The sequence below is a fragment of the Colletes gigas genome, unplaced genomic scaffold (genome assembly GCF_013123115.1).
Source record: "Colletes gigas isolate AHSC1104 unplaced genomic scaffold, ASM1312311v1 Colletes_gigas_Sc00021, whole genome shotgun sequence".
NCBI classification, from domain to species: Eukaryota; Metazoa; Arthropoda; class Insecta; order Hymenoptera; family Colletidae; genus Colletes; species Colletes gigas.
The window spans coordinates 2,497,881-2,520,943 of record NW_025106650.1 but is presented as its reverse complement, the minus strand read 5'-3'; the positions used below and the strand labels follow the sequence as shown (position 1 = coordinate 2,520,943).

At 38.3% G+C, this 23,063-nt stretch overlaps 2 protein-coding genes across 2 annotated transcripts in view; one reads left to right on the top strand and one right to left on the bottom strand.

Moving 5' to 3' along the window:
• Positions 1-23,063, bottom strand: part of LOC122400956 (metabotropic glutamate receptor 8-like) — a 65,203-nt gene that overhangs the window by 5,233 nt on the left and 36,907 nt on the right. Inside the window, exons 3-11 of the mRNA XM_043402753.1 lie at positions 18,513-18,657; positions 11,009-11,260; positions 10,429-10,603; positions 9,921-10,027; positions 9,428-9,577; positions 9,224-9,351; positions 7,825-7,983; positions 6,668-6,834; positions 391-767 (exon numbers count right to left, since the gene is read on the bottom strand). Of these exons, the coding sequence (XP_043258688.1) occupies positions 391-767; positions 6,668-6,834; positions 7,825-7,983; positions 9,224-9,351; positions 9,428-9,577; positions 9,921-10,027; positions 10,429-10,603; positions 11,009-11,260; positions 18,513-18,657 (1,660 nt within the window). The remainder of the gene's footprint in view (positions 1-390; positions 768-6,667; positions 6,835-7,824; positions 7,984-9,223; positions 9,352-9,427; positions 9,578-9,920; positions 10,028-10,428; positions 10,604-11,008; positions 11,261-18,512; positions 18,658-23,063) is intronic.
• The window catches only part of LOC122400957 (COP9 signalosome complex subunit 7), a 51,761-nt gene that overhangs the window by 11,277 nt on the left and 17,421 nt on the right, over positions 1-23,063 (top strand). The window lies entirely within an intron of this gene.

Below are 23,063 nucleotides of genomic sequence, written 5' to 3'. Positions count from 1 at the left end.
CCCAGTACCTTTCAGATTAGATTCAAAAGCAGTTTCCGACTGGCTCGATATTATCCAACCGATCGTTCGAACTTTTGAGCCAGCGTAATAAAATTCAGAATTACATTCGGATTAACAACCGTTTCATTTCCCTGAACTTGGACCGTTCCTAAAAGGGAATTTCCCGAGTCGTTCGTGCGAAACACCTTTCGTCGCAAATAAAATTTTACCTCTGCCGGGAAATATCATTTTCCGTACACTTGGCCGCGAACACACGCTATAACGTCGGGATACAGCGGGGTAAGCCAACGGTATCGGAAAAAAGGTTAAAGGGAAAAGACTGTAGAAAACGCGAATATCGGAAACACGAAAATTTCCAGAAATTGGTTACCACGGGTGGAAGACGCTCACCGATGTGTTTGCTCTCGTTGAAGGCTTCCGGGATTTTTCTGGTGAGGACCGCGTAAACGGTGCAAACGACGATCAGCATGATGGGATAGGCGAACGCGATCATGTAACTGGCGTCGACGTAACTGTTACAAACAAGTAAATTGTCTTCCCTCGTTGGGTAGTGATGCATCGCCTCTGCCGGGTCGATTATCATCCAAACTCCATTAATTAAGATTTGCACGAACACCAGGCCAGAACAGATGATCAGCTGCGATCGTGGGGATATGAAAGATGGTCTCTTGGCGCCGTGTTTGCCGGCGTTGAAGATCCTCGATATTCGATTTGTCTTCGTTAATAAGGCGGCGTAGACGACGGTGAAGCAGAAACCAGCAGCGAATCTGTCGAACACCGCGAAACATCTTGTAGACGATCCAAGTGCAGCGACTCGCGAAACCGATCAGATCTAAACATTGTTTCAAGCTTTCCTTGAAGAATGACTTTCTTAACACTTTAACGGCCGCACGTGTCACGCGAAAACCGTTGTCCTCCACCACTGATATGGACCGTTTATTTTAAAAGTGGTGTAAGTCCATTTTTGAAAAAAATGAGATATCACGTAATTCATGCTTAATTTCATGTAAATTTTTTATGTATAACTAGTCCGTGTTTAATTTCTTAAAAAATTCCCATGTTTTGTACAATTTAAAATTGTTTGGTAAATGAAATTGCATAATCATCGATTATGAAAGTGGTGTAAGTCCAATTGACAGAGGTAGGTGGCTTAGCAGATGGTTGCCGATGGTTATTATGATGTAATAACACGATGTAGAAAACATGATAAATTCATTTTACATGAAATGAAACGATAGAATTTCGTTTCAATAAAAAATCTTCAAAATGCGATTAAAAAACAGATAAGAAAAAACACTAATGAAGAACAGGTAAATTGGTTGCAAATATGTTGGATGAGATTTCTCAAAAGTGCACCATACACTATTTTATATAAAACATCGATGAAGGACAAAGAATTTAAAACTATAAATTTATTACCTACACGTCATGGAAGACCGCTAAAATTTGAAAAAATCGCCCTGGCGCCTTTGTACCATGATGCCAGGCCTATAACTTATGAAAAATATAAAGACATCAAGCAGTTATTATCTTATACAATACCTCCGGTGCTTCATGCATATTTCGAAACACTGCCACATGCAGAGCATAAGTAAATACTATCAATATCTTGTAATTTTAACAATGTAATTAGCGTCTAAAATTAAAAATACTACTTCTATTTTATGTCGTGTCATTATTCGAAAACAAAATTGGATTAATATGAAGTATATTTTAAGTGATATTTGATTTTTCAAAATTGAAATTAAACGACTTTTACAATTGTCTAATTTTGAAAGTGGTGTAAGTCCATTTACAGCCCGTAAGTATACATCATTTTAGTAAAATACGCCTAAAACCAATTTATATAACCAAATTACATATTGATAAAACAGTAGAAACATTGCCAGACTTCATATAATTTGCCTAAATTTTTTAATTAACAGATATGTTAACCTTTAATTTTCTCGAAACAAGAGAAAATGGACTTACACCACTTTCAAAATAAACGGTCCATATTGTACACCAAAGTGAGATACACAAAGATGCTAGGAATATCATTATAAGGAATTATAAATGTAACCTCAACAAACGTAATAAGTTGAATGTACCATGAAATGGTAATTGATACAGTAGATCACGTGCACGTGACAGTGGCCGACGTCTGCTGGCTCGCAAAGTCACGTATACGTGACAACGGCCGTCAAAGTGTTAAAATAGTTGAAACTCGAACGAAGTTAGTTTAGCTCGGATCTAGTGATCAACGATCGATTTTGTGAGTTCTGTCCTTTATATTCGGGTATTGGTTAATTTTAAGAATTTAAGACAGGCGTTTTTCATATTGGTAAACAAGTATCTATATTCGGGTAGAAATAATTATTGACAGACAAAATATGCATGTTTCTTGAATTATTGAATTTATAAATGGAAGTTAGAATACTGAAAGTCGCAGTATTTTTATTCTTAAATTAGTGGTACTGAATAATAATAAATAAATAAAAAAATCTACGCAATATTATAAGGATCGATTGTTCAGGTGACAGTAATTGGGGTCTTTTATTCTGTACACTGTTACCTAAAATGTAGGACCTTTTTCCAGGATCAATTTGTTTTACCATTTTTCGACCCGAGGCTTTGTTAGCAAAATGTAAGACCACCGTGATCTGAATCATTTTGTTGTTGAACATCTATTGTATACTCGAGGACTGTTTTCAAACATGCCCTTCTTACCTGAGGTTTCGAGTCAGCACGAATCCAAGGCTCCAAAGACCTTTCAGAGTCAAATGGAAGTTGTAGCATTCAGTATTATTTCAGAAGTGAAAGCGAGAGGAACTCTATAGCGCGATTTCCACAACGCGTAATTGTTACATAACAAAGTTTTGTGAGTAAAAATTAAGAAATTAGCTATTAAATAAATTGTGCAAATTACACTGGTGAAGAAATTGTGAACAATAGTGTATACCGCTTACCACGCTACACAGTTCGATTTTATTTGTTTACACGGGAGTGTATGCTTTTCTTTCAAACATTCAACTTTAAATATCCTTAAAAACGAACTGAATGTTATCATATCATAAATACCGATACGTTGCGTGTTTACACTTTTGTTTGTCGCTGTATAAATATGCAAAACGGACCGTGATACGCGGCACCGTATAAAAAAGCGATGGTTTTTCGCGAAAAAGTAAATTGAAAATGCGAAATAAAATTGTCCAGCAGCGGGCTTCGTTGTCGAGAAAATTGAGTTCGAAAGGACAATGTTAAGTCATAGAGGGGTTTACTGAACCAAGAGCGTACAGCATATGCTATACACCGTTGGAAAGGTCTCGCCAAGGCGAATCGACTGATACCATTTTTAACTTCGATATCAGATGGGATAATGTCGAAAAATGGCCTCAAAGTTCGAGATTTTGCGGTTTTGAACAAAAGAAACCGGTAGTAAAAGCCCATCCGGCCCGAGGGACCTCGGGTAGGCACCTGAGGAAAAACCGAGGGGTGTAAGCGATACTCTAGCAGATTGGGACGGCAAATGTGCCCCACCACCAATCGCCAATGGATCAGTTGTTTTTCATGAACATAATATATTCATGATAGACGATTCGCAGGTATGAGTTGGGAATGTGCAGGTTAGTATTCAGTATTCACATCATTATGTTTCGTTCAATCAATAAAATGTCACTCCATTCACTATTGTAAGTGACGCCTTAGTCTGAATACTAACCTGCACATTCCCAACTTATACCTTGCGAATTGTATACCATGAATATATTATGTTCATGAAAAACAACTGATCCATTGGCGATTTCGCCGTGGGCATTTGGAACGGGGCCCATGCGGCAAACGCAGGCCCAACACGGCACTGAAATGAAGGTGGTGGGGCACATTTGCCGTCCCAATCTGCTAGAGTATCGCTTACACCCCTCGGTTTTTCCTCAGGTGCCTACCCGAGGTCCCTCGGATCGGATGAACTTTTACTACCGGTTTCTTTTGTTCAAAACCGCAAAATCTCGAACTTTGAGGCCATTTTTCGACATTATCCCATCTGATATCGAAGTTAAAAATGGTATCAGTCGATTCGCCTTGGTGAGACCTTTCCAACAGTGTATAGCATATGCTGTACGCTCTTGGGTCAGTAAACCCCTCTATGACTTAACATTGTCCTTTATGAAGCGCGCGTGCACCGCAATGTTTTCTTGCGTCTATGAAAACCTGTTGCAGCATTCAACCATGCCATCGTCACTTTTCATACATACAAATACGGTGAGTTCCGAGTGTTATATTTTTCAAAAATTCATTGCACTATAGAACAGTAAATAATTTCTTTAATAATCCCTACGAAAACTAAAATTCTTTTCATTTTATTTGCGTTAAGAATTTTCCTAATCCTGTAACCATAATTATTTCAGATTTGCTCGTTCCATTTTTACCTTCCCATATACAGTGTGTTCTGCCACCACTGGGAAAATTTTAATGGGAGATTCTAGAGGCCAAAATAAGACGAAAATCAAGGATACTAATTTATTAATTGAGGCTTCGTTAAAAAGTTATAGAAACATTTCCGGCCACATAGTATATTTTCAGTAAAGAATTTTTTTCTCGAAAGTGCGTAGGATTTCGAGGGTATATGTAGTGACCAAAAATGATTGTAATTGATCTCTGCAACTAAAAATAATTTTTTTAGAATGATTTGAAATTGTTTATTTCATCGAAAAATTTGTCCATTTACTGATTTTTTTTCTCGAAAATGCGTAGGATTTTGAGGGTATATGTATTCATCAAAAAGGATTGTAATTAACCCCCACAACCAAAAATAATTTTTTCAGAACGATTACATAAAATTTGTTTTCATCAAAGAATTTAGGCAGCTACCCCCATTGACTTTTCTTAAAAATTCATTTTTCATTTTTAATAAATTTGTTTGACGTCCTACGGAAATTTTGTTTAGTACTTTTTTGTAGGTATCCATGAGCTCTACTTCCGTAATAAATTTCATTGAAATACGTTCACTATTGTAGAAGTTATGAATGTTTGAAGATTGGACCATTTTTATGGGGGTTTTTTCAGTTTTCGTGGTTAAGGAACAACTTTTTAAATATTCTTACGATTTTTATATATTGTTCGCTAAAATACGCGGCGTTTGCCTTTTGAAACATTAAAATCCTCCAATCCGTTCAGAAGTTATGATGTGTTAAACATATGCATGAAATTTCAGGGAAACATATTAACGTATGGTCAGACATTATATTTTCGGTAAGGAATTTTTTTCTCGAAAGTGCGTAGGATTTCGAGGGTATGTGTATTCACAAAAAATGATTGTAATTGACCCCTGCAACCAAAAATAATTTTTTCAGAACGATTTGAAATTTTTTAATTTAATTTTTTAATAACTTTTTAACACTTTCGTCATCGCATCACCCCTTCCGTGGAGCAGTAGCCCAAATATGGGCGACGAAGGTGTTAACGAAGCCTCAATCAACTAATTGATATTCTTGATTTTCGTCTTATTTTGGCCTCTAGAATCTCGTATTAAAATTTTTCCCTGGGTTGGCCGAACACCCGTTATATTAAAATCAACACATTTTTATATTCACGAGGTATTCGCGAAAAAAAGTATACGATTGAAAAATTATTTGGAATTGAATAGTTCGTCAAGGGGTTAATAAAAATATGAATTTGCATAAAGATTCACAGTCTAATTATAACACCTAAATGATGTAGCTGTTAATATTAATTTTCAACAAAGTCGTCGACTCGAAGCAACTACTGTCGATTGAAAATCAATAATATCAATTTGTTGTTTGAGGTTTCGTTAAAAAGTTATTAAAAAATTACAGTAAAAAATTTCAAATCGTTCTGGGAAAAATTATTTTCGGTTGAAGGGGTTAATTACAATCATTTTTGGTGAATACACATACCTACGAAATCCTTCGCACTTTCGACAAAAAAATTCAGGAATGTGGACAAATTCTTCGACAAAATTAACAAATTTCAAATCGTTTTGGAAAAATTATTTTTGGTTGCGGGGGTCAATTACAATCATTTTTGGTGAATACACATACCCCTGAAATCCTGCGTATTTTCGAGGAAAAAATTCGTTACCGAAAATAGACTGTGTGGCTGGAAATGTTTCTATAACTTTTTAACAAAGTCTCAATTAACAAATTAGTATCCTTGATTTTCGTCTTATTTTGGCCTCTAGAATCTCCCATTAAAATTTTTCCCATGGTTGGCCGAACACCCTGTATAAGGAATGTTTATATTCTGATATAGGTAAAATACGTTTCAAGATACCTCGACTATCGGAAACATTTTTTAGTATCGTCAACAATTTCAGAGATATTCCTGTGTATAATGTTAGTAAAGAAATGATATGTCGCGTCTAGCTCGCAACGGGTTAAGAGTGGAAGCAGGTGCAACTTTGCGTCTAATAGATTCGTCGTTCCGTTTTATATTCTTCTTCTGATTCCCGGTAATCGAATTTCTCGTAATTCACTTCCCGATGGAATTTCGCCTCCAGGCTTCATCAGCTTTGCCTCGATCGATCATGTATTGCATTCTCGGTTAATATCTTCGTCGTCGGACGACTCGTTTCGCGGAAAATTGGATTTTTCCAAGTACAGGACTTCCGGGCAAAGAAAAATGGGGGGGGGGGGGCACGACGCTGTGTTGCATACTTTTAACCTCTTACCTTTGGATACCGCAAACGATGTCTGTCGGTCTCAGCACGAGGGCAAACGTAACGAGATAACAGAGTAGAATCCCCGAGAGTAGAACGTAGGATAGTTCGCGACCGGATGCTCGGACCACCGGCGTATCGTTGTGCTTTAGAAATACGCCGCAGACGAAAAACGTTATCTGCGAATATTTAACAAATTTCTCGCGTTAATCCTTCCAGCTACAGTGGTGGTGCAATTTTATTCACGATCCACGAGTAAAAATTGTATATGTTCAGTAATGGACAGAAGTAAAAGAAGTTTCGAATTTCTAACATACAATGTTATCTATTTATAGTATGTATAGATACTTACAATGAATTTTCTCAATATTTACTTTTATTCTTATTGTTTGTTTTTTGAGAAAAATATGTAATCTGGTTTTGTAAATTAGCTTCGAAACAACTGTCTATACACATAATGTAAAAATTAGAAGTACGTTGTCTCGTAAAAAAGAAAAAGAAACGCTGGTCATTTGATCGTTTATGGCAGGAATAGGTATACATGAAGTGTCGGTAGGTTTAGTGTTAAACTACTGATAAAGGAACGTAGATTTTGATACTATCAAGTCTCTACTGAATTTTCAAATTTGTTCTAAAAAATGAGGCCCGAAATTTATTGCAATTTTAACACTAGATTTACGGGCATTGATCGCACGTATATTTATTGATACTTTTCATGTTGACGATTACCTTAAAATACGATTTTTCTTTTAATTAGAATATATATACATACCATTACAATAAACAAATTCAATGTAAGTTGTGAAAAAATAATATTTACGCGTTCTGCAATTTTAAATATGAAATCAAACATCCGTCAAACTGACGGCTTCCGTAAATCTAGTGTTAAGTACATTTTTTTAAATATGTGCCGTGCGTTGATATGCCTTTCAATTTAAATTATATTTAGTACTGTAGTAGGTATATTTAAAATTTTGTACGACATGAGAAATTCGTCTAATTTTATACAGTAAATGATCATCAACTTTGGACTGATTATGAGTTTAAACAGGTAGAAGTAGTATTCGGTAGAAATTGCAAGTGTTGAGACTTGCTGAGAAATTCCTCCTTTCTTTTAATTAGAATGTTTCCGTTATAGTAGCGTTGCTCTCTCGAATAGAAATATTTACCAGCATCCCTGTGGCGGAGAAAGACATTGCCCCTATTGCCCACCCGCTTTCGGGTCGCAGGAATTCCTCAGGGATTTCCCGGCAAGTAGAATGCGTCTCGTCTGGCACGGTACCTTGTCGACAGGAAATACATTGTGTCTCGTCTTTGGGATGCCGTATCTATTTAACAGATATTGAAATTGTATATAAAGTTCGCTAAATGTGTCACGCGTTTGTTCGTTCCAGCAGTTATCACAAAAGAGAATGATGTAAAAGGGGTAGTTCGTTTCAGAAGCTCGAAAAAGCGTATCGCGCCGGAGATATTTTCCGCGTTCGTGCTTTCGACGAAATATTCTCAAGACGCGCAAGATAAAAAAAAGAAGACAAAGGAGTAATTGTTAGAGAGCCTCGCTGGGAAAGGCAGAACGCGCTGATTGGTCGCCGCTGGTGAATCTCGGCCCAAAAAGACGATACTCGTTTTCCATTTTATTCTCAGGCGGGGAATCTTGCTTGTTCGATTAATTTATTCTTCCAAGAATCTTTCCTTCTCAAAGTCGAGCTCAAATTATAGGAACCAAGAAGTATAAAGAAGCTGTAAACCAGGCCTTGCGAACCAATCTAGGTGTTTCTTCACGTTTCGCCCGCAAGCCAAAGTTAAATAGAAATTGGAAAATGTATACAGGGAACAGGAGGGTGTAGTTTATACTATATTTTAATGAAAATAGAGCTTGTTGAAACATAAACAGGTTCTAACAGCAGAATACGAGAAATCGATAGATCGAGTTTTCAAATCTTTTTTTCAACGTCCACGAATCAAATTCTAGAATTTAGCTTTGCAGTCCAGAGGGCAATGGGATCATGTTTTCTAATCCCTTTTGACATCGCCAGATCAAATTCGTTGGAAAATGCGACTAGAAATTGCCGACGCACAAAGCTTTGATATACTTCGTTTGGAATTCGATAAACGAGGGTATGAAATCATTGAAAGGGATGTATGTCGTTGTAGTGTCATTTCGCGTTTCCCGTAATTTGACGAGAACCCAGATTGCAGTCAAAAGAGATCGAAACCATTGCTAAACGCAGAAAAATGCATAAAAAAACCTACATCAAACGGATTCTAAAAATGGATAACGCTTGTTCTCGGGCTCCGATATTTCGTAAGGGTCGACAAAATATTAATCGTCCCTCTAGAAGCGAAGCTATGTACCCGGTTCGCAGACTGTTCACCGGATCGTAAACTTTCGTTGTGAATGCAAAAGTTGGTACGCGGCAAGTCGGGGTTTATGCGGTACCCGTGAAATTATACCGGAACGTTGCGGCGTAAACACGTTTGTCGCAACGAAGAACGATTTTTCACTGGTAAGTTCGTCGTTGGCCGGTGAAAAATCGTTCGGGACGACTCGTATGCGCAACCACGGACCTGATATTGGGTACAGTTGAAGCAGTGCCAACAGCATCTCTCGCCTTCCACGTACTTCTTTGCCTGGCCGACTTCGCAGGGCAGGGAGCAGACGCTTTCAGGCCGCTGACGATTTTTAAATTGGATTTCTGCAAGGAATATTCGAGTAGGTAGCAAATAGAAGCGGCGTTCAATTTTGTGCGGGGAAGAAAAACGTGGACTCACCGGACATGTTCAGCCGTAGCTCGCCCTCGAGGTATTTACCCACGCGGATCCACTTGTACTTGCCGGGCTCGGTTTGCTTGAAATGGATAATATTATATCTGGCGGGCCCGTCTCCGTTCGAGTCGAACTTGAATTTGTCTCCGCTCAAACCTTCAACAATAACGAATTTTTCATTGTTTACCGCTGGTCGAAGGGACGAGGCACTCTCACCCTTTCTTATCTATTTTCGAAATTTGTTTAGTGGTATCTATCGTACACCCCGTATCGTTCGATTTTTGTTGTAAACTCATTTTTGTCAGACGGTTGCAGAAAGGCGAAAAGTCGTCCATTGTATTAGAGATAACGTTCTGTATACTTAAATGGAACTTTGTTCGTTTGGACAGAAGTAACTTCAACAGGATTGATAATATCTAAAAAGCAATTGCTAGGCAAATTTTCTTTTTTGAAACTGTTAATTCAGTTTCAATTTTAACGAAATGTTCTTCAACCTCACCTTTGAACTCCACAGCTCGGAGAGCTTTCAGAAGTTCCGTTCCCTTGGTCGGTTTCATGCTGTCGCAGAGTCCGGATTTATCGTGACACAAGTCCCTGTGCATGTTTCTAAGAACAGAAACAACAGAAAATATGCTTATCGAGGAACATTCGAAACGTTTCTATTCTTATTTAATCACAGACGAAGTTCTTTTCGCGAATTTTACAATCTTAACATTTTAATGGCCACACGTATCACGCGAAGACCGTTGTCCGTCACCACTGATATTCTAGACCAAAGTGAGATACGTGAAGATGCTAGGAATATTATTATAAGGAATTATAAATGTAACCTCAACAAACGTAATAAGTTGAATATATGATGAAATGGTGAATGATACAGTAGATCATGCACACGTGACAGTGGCCAACGTCTGCTAACTCACAAAGTCACGTATACGTGACAGCGGCCGTCAAAGTTTTAACGTTGCAAAATATTTAGTAGACATATTATATAAATTCTGTTTTACCGGAAAGCATACGCGAAAGCCATGACTGCGTCGGAGACGAACTGCAGTTGATCCTCGAACGCCGTGTTCTGCGATGTCAGTCGCTCTTTCGTCGTGCATGGTTTCGTGTATCGACGATTGTGCGGGGTCTCCGACGCGTTCGGATATCGACACTGGAAGTGATCTTCCCAAAATTCTAAAAACCATTTACGATCAATTACCTTCGTATTTTATTTCGATCAAAATACGTGTTCAACTTCCTATAAAATACTCGATAAAGTAAACTTGCAACATATTTTTCACTATTATTCCTCAAAGATTAAAAGTCTTCTCATTCAAAGTGAAATAAAGTGACGAGAAAAGATCTGATACAAAGCTTTAGTCGTTGGAAAGCGTGGACTTCAATCTCTAAATCGTTGGTAGTTTTTTTTTTCTATCGTTTTCACATTTTCACGTTTCCATATGCTAGAGAACACCGAGGATAGTTCTTTCGATCATGTGGCTATTGAATTCCGTTGGCACCCTGCCATATAGCTGCGGTTTCAGAAGTTGGAACTGTCTAAAGTTTAATGAAGCTCTCGTGTTTCAGTCATTCGCTTACCAACAAACCATGGATTCCTTCGGTTGTTCTCGACGGTCAGATTCAGGAAGTACTCTTTGAAACCATCGACGGGATTGGCTTGAGGTTGAACCGATAGAGTACCCTCGACTTCCGCCTCGTTACCATTGCTAACCAATCCCCTGGCACTCCATCCGTCGCTGCCGATCCACGAAAACGCACCGGTAGCATTGCAACGTCTAACTGCTCTCATAACTCCGGCAACTTCTTGATCCGAGCCGTATATGATGCATCCTGGCGAAACAATATGACCAACGAAACAATTAGTTACAACGTTAAAACTTTCACTCGAACTCTACGAGTTTATGGGTCGTTCGCAACTTATATTAGAACATTGTCTATGAACGGAATCTTCTATCAGGGGTATGCAAATTTCCCATCGTTTCAACACAGGTAATTTGCAATGCGTTCTCGCGTACTTGTACGTTGCTTAGTGCTAGATGATCTCCACAAAAGATCATGTTTCACTATTCCCACGTGCTATGTACTATGTGGACCGTACGTATTACACAGCTCTTTAATGTGTTCCCTTTCCTTGTGCTCGATGGACCATCCAAACTGGTGTTTGGGAAAATACCGATAACTGAAGCCTGTTGCTCTTCGTGTTACACAAGAGTATAAAACGCCTTGTGGAGAGTCTAGTCGAGTTCGTAAGGCTCGATCAAAAACGAATCTAATCCGGAATCTTAATGCTATCCTTAACGTAAGCTCGGGTTCCTCTAGCAAGGTGACGAAAACGCGCAGCGTTAACCGGTGGGAGGATTGGTCAAGCCAATCCTTAAAGTCGTCACTTTGGCAGGGCGTTTCCTGCTTTTTGCAACATTCCCGCCTTCCTTGCTGTTCAGGTGTTTTTTATAAACATTTGAGGAAAGCCAAAGCCCCAAAAACCCCAAGTCAATCGCTATTGAGGCAAGAAAGAGCTTCAAGGATTCCAAATCCCGTGTGGAGTTTGGAGTTTCCTTAACGACCGTAACGTAATTTGTCAAGTAAAAATGTCTCGATAGTCTAATCCTTAAAAATAGCGGAAAAGTCACAATTTGTAATAAAAACTTTACTCAAACTTCCATAACTCTTTGAATGTGTGGGATCAGTATAGCATGAAATTTTTGAAATAGTATCCTGTTTCTGAGGATCTAATCTCGAACAAAGTTTCTCGAGATATTAAATTATAATTAGTTCTTGATTTCCTTCTTTTCATTGTCACTTACTCGAAATTTCGTTAGCAACCTAATAGATTTCAGTTGAAGAGTTCCAGAGGTCGAAACGATGAGAAAGTTCGTTGCCTCTCGAAGGTCCGAAAGGAACGGACGGACAAGTTTATAAAGATGGCGGCGTTTAATTTGGCCCGTTGCTCGTCTTTTTTTTTCTGCGAAGCGGATGAACCGCAGCGTCTTAATTAATTACTTTGAACGCGGATGGTATAGGAGGTTCGGGACAGCACGGTTTAAAGTTGCAAGACCTTTCAAACATTTTCCATGCTCTTTTTCCTTTCTGGGCTGTGAATATTTTTTATTCCTCGTTCCGCCGACGAGTTGAATGGGACGCGCAATGTTGACTCGGGCGAAACAGACACATTGTCTGGAGGTCTTTACATTAAAGAAGCACGGTCGTTATGTACGTACTCGGGCAACAGGAAGCGTAAGACGTTAGGTACATTCCGTGACAAAATAATAAGACATCCCTGAAATCTTCTTGTTCCTCGAAAATAAATTAAATTACTGTCACTTAAACAATCGACAATATTTTGTTCGTTTTATTTGTTCATCAAAAATGTGGATTTTCTTATATTTTAAAATATATGAAAACTAGAAAAGGGAGTACAAGTTGAATCAAATTTATTTTAAAATAATAGGACATCCCTGAAATCTTCTTGTTCCTCGGAACTAAATTAAATTACTGTCACCTGAACAATCGACAATATTTCGTTCGTTTTATTTGTTTATCAAAAATGTGGGTTTTCTTATATTTTAAAATATATGAAAACTAGAAAAGGGAGTACAAGTTGAATCAAATTTATTTTAAAATAATAGGACATCCCTGAAATCTTTTTGTTCCTCGAAAATAAATTAAATTACTGTCACCTGAACAATCGACAATATTTCGTTCGTTTTATTCGTTTATCAAAAATGTGGGTTTTCTTATATTTTAAAATATGTGAAAACTAGAAAAGGGAGTACAAGTTGGATCAAATTTATTTTAAAATAATAGGACATCCCTGAAATCTTCTTGTTCCTCGAAAATAAATTAAATTACTGTCACCTGAACAATCGACAATATTTCGTTCGTTTTATTTGTTCATCAAAAATGTGGATTTTCTTATATTTTAAAATGTATGAAAATTAGAAAAGGGAGTACAAGTTGGATCTTTATTTTATTTTGTATTTCCTCAGTTAATGACGTTACTGTAGAGTTTTGCTAGTTTCAGAGGGTTTTCTAATTATGTTTTCGAGAAATGAAATTGGAAATTCCGTTAAAAAATCTCGAAGATTCCGTAGTACAATGGCCACATTTATGCAAACATGTACCATGGGAAAGTTTCGCCATTACGTGCTCTGCCCGGCTCTTCGACCTTATGGTTCATTTTATACGATACACCGGCCCTTGATGAAGTCTCGTGTAATCTAGAATCCCGTTGGGAACAACGGGAACAACTTCAGACGTTAAGAATCAGCTTCAGACTACCAATAAAGCCACGGACTATAATCCGTTTTAGATCGATAACGATGGACCTTATGATCCGGAGTCTGGGTTAGCCTCAATAAAATGTACATTTCGATATAATAGCCCCAAAGTTAAGAGATAGTTAATAGTCGAACCTTCGTCGAGGTTGAAGTATTCGTGAAAGATTACTCTGGTCAAGAAATGTTAAAGAATAGTTTGCATTTTTTACGATTAATTTGTCTTCCCCTTTATTTAAGAAAACACAGTGGCAACTTTAGTCGAATGTTTCACCTATTCAATATGTAATCGAAACTTTTAACTGGTCGATTTTGTTTCCGATACGTGTTCCTTTTATTTTTAATTCGTGTAATTTATCTGATCGAAGCAAGCGAGATTACAAAGCTTCTATTACAGATTTAGGACGGTGTTTCTAATTTGTGCAACGCTTGATGCGTTTATTCTGCATGCAGGCACTGCAGGGACGTTGCACAAGTCCCTTGGCTTTAAGGAAAGTGGTCTATAAATTAGAGTCCCCTTTTCGTTGCGTGTAGGTTTACGATACGTCAATCGCCATTGAACGCAGTACGGTTGGTCTGTTCTCCCAAAGGAAACTAAATAGCTGATATTTTCCAGTCGTATCGGTAACTCTTTCTCTGATTGGGTGTCATGTGTGGGAGCATAGAGTTTCTTGCGACTCGAGTGGCGTACAAATATTCGTTTCTCAGCATAGGCAGTCAAAATATTATACAAAATAACAGAATACAGAAGAAATGAATATTTGTATCAACCTATGACGTTAACATTGATTCGACACAATACTTCAAAATATTACCAATCATATGTCTAGTTGATTCTACATATTGTAATAGTTGGTAGCCCCAAATGACATATCTATTTTTTAATATTTCTATTCTATGTATGATTCTACCTCCTCGGAATACATACAAAATAGTAAGAAGAAGAAAATTATTTTAAGGGTAGGAGAATTGTAAATTGACCGGTTTAGTCTTCGAGTGACTGTAGGAGTTACTTGTATTTCGTTGAATGGGAACCAATTGCTAAAGTTTCGGTAGAAGGATTTAGAGTTAGGGATCCTCGAATGGCGACCATCCTCGTCGATGGTCGTTCTTTTTCGCGATAAACGTCCTGTTCCAAACCTGTGAAACATACCCTGTGTGCCTCGAAAACGAGACACACAGAGAATTGACAAAAAAATATAAAAGGGACTTTGACGTAAGCTTCTTTTTGTTTTGCACGCGTGTGAGGTCACTCGAAATTTCCAGGTATTCCGTTAATGTTTATTCGGACGACACACAGTTTTTCCCTTTCTCTATATGGTTTTTCATTCCTCTGCGATCGAATGAAAACGTACATGCGTTCCCCGATATTTGAAAAGGGATTCGCTACTGGAATTCGCTTTACTTTGATACTTTATTAGAAACTTTTACTACGGATACCGAAATATACTGTTCGCAACTTGATAAATTAAAGGCAACCGTACCGAAGAAATAGCCATTGATCGTATTTAGAAAAGGGGTTGTTTTCCTGATAACATACGACCCCATATGTGTTTAACGACGGGACAAAAATTATGGCAGCTAGGCTGGGATCTTTTACTCCAACCATTCTGTTCACTAAACCTTGCTAAAGAATTCTCTCGATGGAAAATCATTCAGAAATACCGAGGAAATAAATATACACGTATCAGAATTTTTCAATAAACAGAGAATGTGTAATTTACCCAAAGAGAAGGCTTTAATCTTGAAATTTATTCGAATTCAAATTTTTTAAACCCTTGGAACATGTTAGAATTTGAAGCAATATTTAGAGAGACATCCTCTTCACTTTTTTACAAACTTTTTAATATAAAAGAAAAAATTCGATACAGCGATGTGAAAATTGAGGTTTCAGCCTTTAAAATAACCCCAAGATTATTGTACTTCTTTTGACGATACTTAATATATTGATAACGTTTAGGTCAAGTGTTCTAATATTTATGAGCTCAACGACAGTGTGAAATTTCGACCACTTCGAAATTTTTTTTTAAAAGTTATTATTTCGTTGAAAAATGTCCCATCACCGAAGCGTCTTTCGAGGGTTCTTGAAACGATTTATCCATCGGCGCGTAAAGACAGCTTTAATATGCGTTCTACGTTTTTTTACGCGTTTGTGACAACAGTCTATTAAATCAGGGTTGAGACTTCCAATAAATCAGTGTCATCTCCAATTTCGCGCGACTATGTCCAATGGAACATCCTTTGGGGAACATTATTTCATTTTTTAAATACACATTTTGACCCCCAGCTGTCGGATACACGCTGCTTATAATTGTTAGAGCTACTTCCAGTATATTTTTCTAAAAATCGCTCGATATGAATTCGTACTACACTTTTCTGCCCAGCCGATAACACGAAAATGAAAATTAAGATTAATTGCGCGAGATCAATTGTCGTACAACATAAAAATGTAATAAAAAATTTAATGAAGGGAGTGATAAAACGCTCAAACTTTCATGGCGGGACATTTGAACACCTGCTGGAATGAAATAAATTTCTAACATAAAATACAAAATATCCCATAAAATGTTATCTTTCCGATAGCCATAGCTTGAGGCAGGATTCTGGTTTGTTGGACCCTAAAATGAGTCTCGAAATCGTGTGCGTTTAAAATGAATTATCTATTATCTACAAGAATAAAATTTGGTACCGCGGGGTATTAAATTTTAAACTTAACCACAAATATAATTCAACAAAATTAAAAGATATTCGAGTGAAGTGGTAATTTAATTAAAAAAAAATAAGTGACCATGTCAGTAATTGCTCGTACCAGAAAACAATATTTCTAATAATTATGGAGACGTTTCCTGTTTAATACAGAACCATTCAATAAAATGAGAAAGTAAAAAACGAACGATCTTTGGATGAAAAATGTATGAATTTTGCCCTGTAATTAGAATAATTTAGTGACGTAGTAATCTAATTGACAAAAAATAAGTGACCATGTCAGTAATTGCTCGTACCAGAAAACAATATATCCAATAATTATGGAGACGTTTCTTGTTTAATACAGAATTATTTAATAAATTGAGAAAGTAAAAAACGATCGATCTTTGGATGAAAAACGTACGAATTTTGCCCTGGAATTAGAATAACTTAGCTTAATAAAACGAAAACAGTAATCGATACTGCACCAACCGTGTAATGTGCATGTAAAATTTCAAGCCAAACCAATTTCATTACTTTTTCCAGATTTTATCAACAGCAGGCCAAGAAAAGTCGTTCCGAGGAAAACGACTTTAAAGTTTTAAATCGTTTCCTTTGACCTATATAAGGTTTTCTTCAAAAGTCTATAACTTTTTTAAACCTTCAAATATCGCTATGAAGTTGCGAAGATGTAATTTTAAGATTTTAAGGTTCTTAACGTAATTTCAAAGTTGTAGAAAATGCAATTAATAGGAAGTCGATTTTTCATCCACACCGGAAAAATCCAAACTGCTAGTACTATTAGGTCGAGTCATAAGTAACTTCTGTTTTTTTATCAGACATTTATTTTGCTCTCATTAAATAACAAAATTATATTAATTTATTATGTATTAGCCACTATTATCTATAACCTTCTCCCATCTTCCTGGCAGTTTATCAATTCCTTCCTTGTAAAATGTGGTTGGTTTGGACTGGAAGAAGTTTTCGACAGCCTGCCTGACTTGCTCTTCAGAATTGAAGGTTTCTCCATTCAAAAAGTTTTGTAAGGAACAGAAAAGGTGGTAGTCTCTCGGGGCAAGATCCGGGTAGTAAGGTGGATGTGGTAAAACAGACCATCCAAGCTCAAGAATTTTTTCTTGAGTCACCCTTGCTGTATGTGGTTGCGCATTGTCGTGTAAAAGAATGACGTCTTTACGATTGACGAGTGCAGGACGCTTTTCATGGAGTTTTTCGTGTACTCTTTGCAACTGCTGAACTTAACTAGCCGCAGTAATCGTTAAATTTGACATCAACAACTCGTGGCGAATTATTCCTTGACAATCCCACCATACACACAATAAAATCTTTTTGCCATGGATATTTGCTTTCGGATCTGGTAGGGGTGGTTGATCCTTATCAAGCCACTGTCTTTTGTCTTTTTGGACTATATTGTCATAGGTAACCCATTTTTCATCGCGTGTTACAATCCTGTTTAAAAAAGGCTCAATTTTTACGCGTGAGAGCAGACTTGTGGCGATAGACATGCGATCTTCTTTACTCCGTTCACTGAGATTGTGAGGTACCCATACTCCTAACTTGCTGACTTTCCCTAATTTCTCCAGGTGGCGGTTAACAGTTGATCGTGATGTATTCAACCTTTCTGCTATACCTCTTGTTGATTGACGTGGATTTTTCTCCAATATTGCCTTTAAGAAGTTGTCGTCAAAGTCGGAAGGACGTCCCGCCCTCGGTTCGTCTTTTAAGGTCGTATCTCCAGAACGGAATTTTATAAACCAATTTCTAACTGCCCGATCAGTTATAAGTCCTTCACCATATACACTGCATATTTTTTCAGCTGTCGCCTTAGCATTGCCTTGTTTAAATTTCCAAAGCATTACATGACTAATATGTACTTCTTGACTCTCCATTTCAGAGGTTAAAAAAAAACAGTTTAACGTAACTTGTATCACACAAAACAGTTGACTAAAGACTAACTGAAGCCTCGTCTATATAGTGAAAACAAAAACTTGTTGTCATGGTAACTCATAGCGGGTAGATACGAACAATAGATTCTACTTATCGGAAGTTACTTATGACTGGACCTAATAGTTCGTAAAGTATTTTCTTTTCATAGATACACTCACCTCTTGCTCTCGGTTTCGTTAGAAGCTTCAAAACGATGTGGTCGTACGCCGTTTCCTTCGCCACCCCAGAATCTTTCACCAGTCTCTCCTTTACAGCGATACATATGTTGTACTTCCCCAACAGATCTTCCAGTTCCTCGAACGCCTGCAACGAGACGAACATTTTCCGTTAGATCTGTTTCGCGATTGTCTTTTCCGTTTCTTATCGATTTCCATTGCGGCTATATCGAGCGAATTTTTAAACGAGCTGCTCGCATTTCGACGAACGCGATGCACAACGAATCAAAGAGGCGTAATCAATCTTTCGAACGATACTGATCGAAACAGTGAAGTTGCATATTAAATTTCAACTAATTTAGATATTAATTTATTAAAAGATTCAAGCATCGAGCCGATTTAAAATTACAAATACCGGGCCGTAAGTATTCAAGTATTTTAATTCGCGCCCCATTGAACGGCGCAGGCGCGTTATCGATTCTCGTTTATGCAAAATTTTTCTATCGTCGTTCCGTTTGCGTCGGCTAGTCATTACACGCTTCTGATCTTGATTTCTCGACGGATCGTCGCGCGTCGATGATCCATATCACGGAAATAAATTACACTTTAGCGTAGATGCCGGTTAATATCTGTTTCCAGACGTCGGGTGCACCCGTTTCCATCGAGAAATTAATTTCGAACCGTGAGTTCGTTTGAAAAAACGCTGTAAATCAAAGCGACCCTGTCGGTGGGTTCGCGGATTTCTTATTTAATCACGAAAGTGCCAGTGGCATTAGATCGAGCAAGTTCTTTCGAATTTTTGAGATTAAAGTAACACCCCAGATAATACAATAGCCTTGTCATAAAAGAAAATTACCATTTTTCTGAAATAATATTTTTCTCATCGATGGTTTATTTGATTTCTCATTTGTGGAATATAGTATTGGTCAAATGGCTTCTTGTTTTCTACTATTAACATTTCGACGTTTTAACATCTCCATTTATTCAAAAATAGTTTATCAGGGATAAAAATCTTCGATAATTTACGTACTTGTTATTTCGAATCATTGTTAAACAATTTCGAAACGCGTTGTAAGGTTAAAACGTCGGCCACCAGAGAGTGCGTTAACGACGCCTTTGGCCAAGAACCAGCTTCGTCTTTGCATCCAAACGAGGCGTAGCGTTAATTACGAAAATTGTACGGACGCGCGGGAACGTATTCGACAACCTAACCGGTGGACGGTTGCACTTTTAACGAACGCGGTTTACACGCGTGACGTCAATTTAATTTCAGCGAAACACATCGCGGCTGAAAGCGGCCCTCGTAGCACGTAGAGAATTAGGGACGACGATTCGTGGAGTCGTGGAAACCGTGTACGAACCGCGGGCGCGTATTAAAGTTTCTTACGTCGCATCTGGCCGTTTACAGCCTTGTCCTTCTGCTTCGCGTCTAATGGCTTTTGTCTTTTTCGTTCCCTCTGCCCCCGGGGCGAGCGACACCTCGCAGCCGCGAAACGCGCAAATGGAAGTTATTCGTTTCTGAACTTCAATCCGCGTACCCATGGTATCATTACGTGTTAATGCATCGCCCTGAAAGTGCATTCAGAAAGGGACGGAACTTCTCTCTTTTTTATTTCCCGCGAGAAATTGCGTCGCGTACAACTAACTGTCCGAGCGGCCAGAAAAATTATAATACGCTGCTGGGTTATCCGTCGACTGTACATGGTGAAGCTACGTCTCTCAAACCGAGTATAATTTTGTTCATTTTTATGCGTCGATATATCTAAAAATTGCATCATTTTTTTAAAGACGAAACTCTATAACTTCGATCGTACAATTCGAGGCAGTTTTCCTATATCTTGAAAAAGATATAAAAACTAAATCTGACCGTTTTTTAAATTTCGATTAGAATATCTAACATTCAGTTTCATATTGTTACGACGAGAAAACAATTACAATTTATTCTGTGTTGCAGCGTAACAGTGAATTCATAAAGCCAGCGGATGTAGAGTCAGACCTTTCAAACAATCAAGTTTTGCCTATAATCAAGTGCCATTAGGCTGGCTATTTAATTATTAAACTCATTCATATCTGCATGGATTAACTCTAAACCATCAATCATCACTAGTATTTCAAGACTGTATACATTTCGGCTATCTGACTTAGAATAAATAGTTATTGCTTGTTACCAATTCCACTGATTGTGATTAAAGGTTTGTTTTACCTTCCGTATCCCACAACTATTCACTCGTCATTAACGTTGACGTGTGAAGCTCAGCATATTAGAAAGCTTCTTTCAACAAATTAAATTATTTTGCTCAACCCCTCAACACATATCAATTCGACTTTTCGTTTTGGAGATATCGTAATTTAAATAAAGGTGTAATTTTTTTAATTCGACTATCTCTGTCTCTGTTTAGTGAAAGTTCATTGACCTCGCGACGTAAGCAATGAAAAGTAAACAAACACTTCAAACCCTTGTATCTCGCCCAAAGAAGTTCCAGCAATTCCTATCTATTATACGATTGGATTATAAATTGTTTATTTACTTGGAAAAAAATTTCAATTTTTTCTTAAATAATTATTTTCTCCGGAATTAACTACGGTATCGATTTGAAACAAAATTTGCCTTCAAGAACGCTTAATCGTAACAGCTCAAGAGTAGTAAGTTATAACACTTTAAAAGTTTTTAAATTATTTCAGTGGTATCGATCAATCCTTGTCTAACTGGATAGTTCAAGAAACTTTGTCCATGATTAGTTTCCGGGCGACAAGACGAGTACCGTTTCAAATATTTTATGCTATCAATCCCCACGGTTCAGGAAGTCCTGGACGTTCGTTGTTCGCCGTTTCGTCTCGTTGGAAAATGTGACACGCGAAAACGCACCGTCAAGATGCGTTTTCCCCGCGAAGTTGAACGGTCGAGGCACCGGCTTGACACCCATATAAATCAAGCCTTGAAAAGCAATCTCGTGGGCCATTGTTATCAGCGTGGTAGCGCGGCGCGAAAAATGGGAGTTGCGGAACAGTCCCGTGCTTTAACCGTGGAAAATGTATTCTTCCTGGTCGAGCTCGCGAAGCCAAGGAGTCAGAGAGAGTGCATAAGTCAATGCTTAACCAATATCTGGGTCAATGGCGCTCGTTGCCCGTACACCTGTCCATTCTTCCGTGGTGGCGAAGCACGTGACGAGTCGCGATAAATTACGAGTCGCGTCGACGATGTTGGAGCACACCTTGGCCTTCGTCACGAGCACACGTTTCTGCCCGCCTCTCCATTGTTTTTGCACGGTCCGGTCGGGACGTGGCCTCCGTCGTGTTCGGATCGTGTGGAAATTCAATTTACCTGTATACGTAAACGCTAATTTCGCGTTATTACCGGGAACCGCCGCGGAGGAAGACGAAATGTGAAATATGGCCGGCGAACATGTAGCGGAGGCCACGAAACCGAGGGCAGCCCGTTCCCAATTACATTCTACTCAAATTATACAATTTAATTACATTGCATTTCGATTACACATCGCTCATTTAGGTACAGTGAAACCTCGTGGAAGATATTCTGATTTTTGTACCCGACGAGGTTGCAAGAAAGAATGATTTCATTTGTTTTTTTAATTTTATAAAGTGAAGGAACATCGATATTTCAAGTAACCAGCGCAGTAACGAAATCGTTACTCTGCGTCTCTTTTTAGTTAGACAGAAGTTTCAGATACTTTTTTTCGTTATTACCGAGAGTTGGGAACATGGAAGTATCATACAATTTTTTTTATTCGTCTTGAACCATTTGGTATTCCAAGTGCTCTTCCTCTAAGTGTAATCGAATTACATTACACACACACAACGTTGCAAAAGTAGAAAACGAATGAATCGTTTCTTTCGAATCGGGCCAAAGGAATTCGAACGACGCATAAACGCGCGAATCAGATGCGGCGCGGGCAGCACGCGTATTTATTAAACAAATTTCCATCTTGGCGCAGCCTGCCAAGAGATCCGGGCTATATCGGCGCAATTAACATTCGCGTTGATGCCAGAAAGTGCTGCAAAGTTATCATCTATTTCAAAGAATCTCGCATGCATACAAAACTGCATCCGTCCTGCAGCTGGCGTGACGGTAATGCGGGCCATGCAAGGTCGGTTGTTATGTAGCCACGTATTTCGAGAAGAAGCTAATTAGGTGTGCGCTCGTTTCTCCATCTTTCTCGGTCGCCCTTTCGCCGATCTTTTCCCCACAGACGCGAAATGTCGTGAAACCGACTACGTGCACGCGATTTAACGTGCCAGGGATGAAGAGTATTTAATGGGTCGCAATAAAATTTGACGTCACGGTAACGGTACAATCACGTTCGTCCGTTCAGTCACGGGACTTGACCGGTGGTATTCGGATTCGGTATTCGGATCGTGGCTTCGATGACGGTCCTCTTTTTTATATTACATCCATGACAACCGGACGCGGTGCTTTCGTTTTGATGGGAACGAATCAAATTATTTGGCGGGGTTGAACGAGTCTCTGGACGATTGAAGTTTTGCATTGCCAAACGCATCGCTGGAGGGGTGGGGTGGGAGGAAAATGAATTCTCC